This window comes from Oryzias melastigma, linkage group LG5 (genome assembly GCF_002922805.2).
Source record: "Oryzias melastigma strain HK-1 linkage group LG5, ASM292280v2, whole genome shotgun sequence".
Taxonomy (NCBI): domain Eukaryota; kingdom Metazoa; phylum Chordata; class Actinopteri; order Beloniformes; family Adrianichthyidae; genus Oryzias; species Oryzias melastigma.
Genome location: NC_050516.1, coordinates 31,053,197 through 31,059,222, shown reverse-complemented (window position 1 = coordinate 31,059,222; position 6,026 = coordinate 31,053,197). Strand labels below are relative to the sequence as shown.

Below are 6,026 nucleotides of genomic sequence, written 5' to 3'. Positions count from 1 at the left end.
TATTGAAATTTTATTAGGTTATTTTAATGCTTTTGGTGTGTGTGTGGCAGCTGTACCTGCACTAGAAGTTTTATAGCCATAAAATAGTTAATGAGGGTTGGATTGATTCAGATGGAGCACTACTGAAGGCCTAGGTGTGAAATGCACGGCCCGCCACTGGTTTGTTCTAATGTGTATGTTTGAGAAAGATTTTATTTTTTTAAATTGAAAACAAAATCAAATCATTTTTTATTTAACAAAATCAAAACGTTTTCTGGAATTGTGGGAGATTTCCTGGTGTGTGCTCTTGGAGTTTACTGCATGTGTTTGTCTGTATCCGGGATACTGCTGCTCTCTGATCAGCGGCCGCGCTCGCGCATGCGCAGTGGCCGTGGGTGAGAAGAAGCGGGATCGTGGAGGTGTCCTGAGCTGGAATTTCCTCCAGTCCTGAGCCAGAGCTTCACGTGTCCTCGTGTTTTTTTTACCGGAGCAGGTCCACGTGCGCGAGCCCGCTGACTCCGCCCCCGCACGGGAGCTGAGGGTCCCCGCCCACCGGGTTCATAAAGTTTGGAGCGTGAGCATGTCTGCAAAATAGTGGGAGAAGTCATCCAGGAGGTTCTTTCTGCTCCGCGGAGGTGCTGCAGCATCACAGCTGAGACGAGGAGGCTCACGGGAAAAAGAAAAATATTCTTGGATTTTCACTGGACTCATAAATGTGAGTAAAATAACAAAGAAAACATGAAAATATGTTCGAAAGGTTAGAGGTTTGTGTCTATTCATAACTGTTAAAGTTGCTTCATGGCTCGCTTTTACATGATCTAACACTCCGATCAAATGAATGAAAAATATCTCCTTATAACTTTTTTAACTCTAAAAAGTCTCCAAAGTCTCGGTTCTACACGTGACCGTTTTCCACAAAGTCTTATCGGGGATGTTTTGATGCGCGCGCGCGGTGAGCGTGAGTCCGGCGGTGACAGCCCGGTTTGAATGGGGGACACGTGTTCCACATTCACGTGGAGCCTCGTAGTAACCGAACGGGGGCTGGACCAAACCCGGATTCATAGTCTCCCGCCAGCAGCCGAACGCCCGCCCCGGTGGGCGGTGGCCCCGCCCACATTTACCCCGCCCTGGAGAGACAGCAGAGGCTTTGTAGAGTCAGTGACATGACTGAATGTCTGGGTTTGATCACCTTTGACCTGTTTATGGTCTGTATTAAAACCAATAGGATTCTATGAGCAAAAAGTAAAAAATGTTCACGAATTAGAATTGGTTTTAACTAAATAAAAAACAATATGTCTGCTATAAATTGTTTTTCTAAAGCATGTGTCAAAGTCAAGGCCCGGGGGCCAGATCCGGCCCTTTGGATAATTCTATTCGGCCCTCCAGGTCATCTTATTTTATTGTTATTAATAGTCCGATGTTATCTTCTGCTTATTTCTAACTTGTATAATTTTGACAAAATATAATATTCCTGCCTGTTTTTATTCATATTTATGGTAAAAAGTTTTAACATTTTCATTTGTTCAATAAATGTTTATCCTGTTGTTCCGTGACCTAAGGTGTGTTTTAGATTTTGGCCCGTGTGCGTTTTGAGTTTGATCTAAAGTCTTTCTACAGTAGAGCTTGAAAACAACATTCTTTTTAATATAATTATTATAATAAGAAACAATCTTTTAAATCCTCTTTGGGGTTTTATGTTGTATATTCTAAGAAAAAAAAAACAGTTTTTGCTCCTTTTTGTGAATATTTTCCGAACTGTTCTCCTGGTGAACCAGTCTGGTCTGGGATGGATTTCCTTTTTCCTCAAAAGGAAAACCTTTGACTCCAGCTCTTTCCGGTTGTCTGGGATAAAGACAACAGGGCTGCTGATGCAGTCTTTCCTTGTTGGAATGACTCTAGTGGTAGATGATTCATTGAACTGCCTTGGTGCCACTCTGCCCCCTAGTGGTGACTGTGTGTTGGAGCTTCCTTTCACGTGTCTGTGAGATTATGTCCAGGCATGTACCAATGATTCAGCCTCTAATAGGAAGGAGAGGCAGAGCTCTGCTTTTCTCTGAGAGTCTATAGAGCTGAGCAGTCATGGTGAGCTGAGCTTTTGACACTTTGTTTTTTTGACTCTTTAGTTTAGAGATTTTACTGGTTTATCTGATCATCAAATGATGCTTAAGTGTTTGCAGGTTCCTTCTATCTCTGACCTCTAACCTGACTTGTTCTGTTTTGAAACAGTGCAGAGTGATGGCTGCTCCAAAGCGGATTCCCAGCGGTCCCCGGAGACCCGTGAGGCGAAACCTGTTTGGCCCGGTGGACCGGGAGCAGCTTCGGCTGGAGTACCAGGCCGCCCTGCGCAAAGACCTGGATGAAGCCTCGCTTCGCTGGGGCTTTGACTTTACCTCCGACAAGCCTCTGGAGAGCAGCCACTTCCAGTGGGAGAGCGTCCCGGGGGCCCGAGTGCCGCTGCTGTACAGGTGCTCCTGTCAAGATGCTGGACCGGTCCAGAAGCCGGCGGAGACGAGGACCCCTCCCAAGAGGAGAAGAGCCGAGGTGCCTCAGAGGGAGAAGGAGAACATCCCGCTTGTGCCAAAGAAAAGGTCCTTCAACGTGGAGAAAACGCCACAGAAGGAGGAGAAAGGTGGGATGAAGAGGAAACAGACGAACATTACAGGTACTTTGATTTGTTTTAAAATTGTGTTTTGTAACATGTTCTTCTAGCATTTTTATGAGGATGGAAGGCGCATAAAGAAAACTGTATTTTTTTTATTCAAGTTGATATGAATAAGAAGCAAAAAAAATAAAAATATAATCATGTTTGAAAAAGGGCGTATTTGTGACACAAAAAATATATCAAAACTGTTCGGCTGGATCACTTCAAGATCGCTCACTAATTTTGTCGCACCGCTAACTTTAGGGGCGTAAGGAGCTCTAAGCTAGGGGTCCCCACACATTTTGTTATGAGGGTACATAACTGTTTTCTTCTCTGATGTGGGGGGCGGGGCTAACAGAAAAAGTTTAACAATCACAGCCTAAACATAAAACGAATGTCTTTCCAGACATAAAATAATTCCTTTCTGTAATCTTCACAGAAAAAAAAACAATACTGAAACGTTTAAAAATAAAACCAATAAATAGTCTATGGAATAAAAAGTCATGTTCTATGTGGGTCTGGATTGGCCCAATTGAGGAAAAAAAATGCATCTCTGATGGTGTTTGGGGGGGCCGGGCCAAATGTGGAGAAGGGCCGGATCCGGCCCGAGGGCCGTAGTTTGGGGAACAGTGCTGTAAGCTAGCGGTAGAGCACTTAAACCAGTATGTATGTGTATATATATATCAGAATATACTGGAATTATCGTGTTAACGGTTGAAAAGTTACAGTAAACCAAAGAACATAAAACTGGAGCTCCGGTGTTAAAAGGTTAAATTGTCTTATCAAAATGTTTTATTTTTACTTTGGGAAACTGGTGTTTTAATATTTATTTTGCTTTTGGGACCACCTCTATAGTAGACTAAAGATGATCAGAGTGGGACTTTAAGCTGCATCAGTGTCTGTGTCACTGCATGGATTCCCTCTGACCTCTGTGTCACTTTCATCCCCGCAGATTTCTACCAGGCCAAGAGACGAGTAGTCTTGATGCCGCAGAAATCCGGCGAGTGACGGAGGAGCGCCCACGCCGCGCCCCACTCAGGAACCACATCCTCTGCAGGGGAGTCCATACCTGTGAACTCAGAGGGGAGGGCTCAAACACATATCACCGCTCAGTTAATTAGGCTACTGTATGTGAGGGATTGGTGCTTTTCCCAGGGCTAAGAAGGGGACATTTGAGCAGAGAAGATTAACAGTAATCCACAGAATCAGTGGATTTCTCCTCATTTGGATCAAGGGGTTGCCAAAGTGATGACGGACATTTTTTGCTACTGTACATTCCACATCTCAGCTCCCGCCTGCAGGAGAAAGAAGATGCCGGACACTCCCGCGTGTCACAATAGTCAGTAACTTATTCAAGATGCATGGAGCGCTGTACAGGAGTCTCATTTTTGCATTTTTTAACATAAGTGAAGTGTTTTTATATGAACTTGTGGAAATTGATCAAATTTTTTTTGCTTCAATCATGAACCACAGAACTGCTTCTACCTGCATTTCCATTCATTTCCTGTCTCTAAGACGTCGTCTGCTGCTCTGTCCTGATGTGTGAATGGCTCTAATAATGAATGTCAAGCGTGTAGCAAGAATGGAGCATTTATATAGAGATATATATTTAGCATGTATTTGTAAGTAGTAAAAAACAAAAAAAAATTGCAGTATTGCACAGAAGTTTAATGTTTTTAGGTGTTTTAAGCTCCATAAAGGACGATCAGGAAAAGTATTTCAGATACAAATGTATTCACGAGGAAAGCTGATAAGGTGTCATGGATGGAACAAATGCTTTCTGCTTGTAAATGACATATCTGTCCAGCAAATCCTGCTGCTCCGGTTAATCTGGATGAGTGTCATGTAAGGTCACTTTAATCATTTATGAACTGACGGCTTCAAAAAGAGCAAACCGGCCCGAATGCACTTCTGCTTATGGTCCTGTAATCACTTCTCAGCTTTTCATGAGTCTACTCTTATTTATTGTGCCTTGTGTTATTCATTGTGTTCAGACTGTGTGTAACCGTGATGAATCTGAAATAAATGCTGATGATTATTCTCAAGGGTTTTTTTTTTCTTTTCTGGATTCTAACTCAAAAAGAAGAACAGGAAGTGATACATAAGTGAAAGAAATAGTTTTGTGCATTTTCTACACTATTGAAACCAGGGGTCTCAAACTGGTGGACCTTTAGCGGCCCCCAAGTTAATATTTTGCGGCCTCCGCCTTAAAATGACAGTTCAATGTCTACTAAGCAATACACCTGGATGTCCACACTCCTTTGATGATAGCTTTGTGATGTTTCAGCTTGCTTTATGCTTAAGAGTTTGCATTTGCTATTGTCGTTGGATGTGGTCGTCAGAAAAGTCCTTAGCAACAGATGCTAACATCGTTAGCTTCTGTCGTTTCACAGGACAAGCAGAAGATATTGCTTAGTAGCACATAGACATGAACAAATGTTCAATAAACTTGTTCAGTGGACATAGACCCGGGGTCGGCCATCTTTAACAGTTAAGGAGTCATTTGGGGTTGTTTTCTACTGATCAAAACCTAAAAGGAGCCTCATAGTTTCTGAGCTGGTGGGGTTTCCATGATCATGAGAAAGATCTGAAAGCAGCTGGAATCACAGTTACCAAGAAAACTATTGGTGATACTTTACGACACAATGGTTTAACATCTTGTAGTGTTGAAAAAGTCCCCCTGCCTAAGAGACTCGTGTACAGACCTGCCAGGAGTTTGAACACCTTCGTTATTTAAAGAGTGATAGAGAACGTTCTGTGGTCAGATAGGATCAACATGGAGCTCTTTGGCATCAACCGTTTGGCAGGAAGAGAAAAGCTGCTGATGACCCCTAGAACACCATCCACACTGTCAAGCATGGAGGTGGAAGCATTATGGTTTGGGGGTGTTTTTCTGCTACTTTTGGGAGGATGGAACCACATCTAAATATATAGAAGTTAATAGTTAAGAAGAGTGGACCAGAATTCCTCCCATTGTCTTTCCAGAAAACTGGTTCAAATACTTATTTCCCTTAATGAAATGCAAACACATCGATGGAATTTCTTTAAAGTGGATTTATTAATTGTCTTTGTGACCGTTGTATTTCCTCCCACCACTGTTTTCAGTTGTTGGTTTGTTTTCAGTTGTTGGTTTGTTTTTAGTTGTCTGTTGTTTTTAGTTGTTGGTTTGTTTTCAGTTGTTGGTTTGTTTTTAGTTGGTTTGTTTTTAGATGTTTGTTTGTTTGTTTTCAGTTGTTGGTTTGTTTTTAGTTGTTTGTTGTTTTTAGTTGTTGGTTTGTTTTTAGTTGTTGGTTTGTTTTCAGTTGTTGGTTTGTTTTAAGTTGTTTGTTTGTTTTTAGTTGTTTGTTTGTTTTCAGTTGTTGGTTTGTTTTTAGATGTTTGTTGTTTTTAGTTGTTTGTTTTTAGT

At 42.0% G+C, this 6,026-nt stretch overlaps 1 protein-coding gene across 2 annotated transcripts; it reads left to right on the top strand.

The window, feature by feature from the left end:
• Window positions 1-252: 252 nt before the first annotated feature.
• On the top strand, window positions 253-4,665 carry cdkn1a (cyclin-dependent kinase inhibitor 1A). Of its 2 annotated transcripts, none has more exons than XM_024269177.2 (3): window positions 253-694; window positions 2,206-2,641; window positions 3,573-4,665. In XM_024269177.2, the coding sequence occupies exons 2-3, from the start codon at window positions 2,215-2,217 to the stop codon at window positions 3,626-3,628; spliced, it is 483 nt and encodes a 160-aa protein (XP_024124945.1). In that variant the 5' UTR covers window positions 253-694; window positions 2,206-2,214; the 3' UTR covers window positions 3,629-4,665. The 2 variants fall into 2 exon arrangements, with proteins under 2 accessions (XP_024124945.1, XP_024124944.1); XM_024269176.2 differs by lacking the exon at window positions 253-694 and adding an exon at window positions 1,666-2,061.
• The last annotated feature ends 1,361 nt before the right edge of the window (window positions 4,666-6,026 follow it).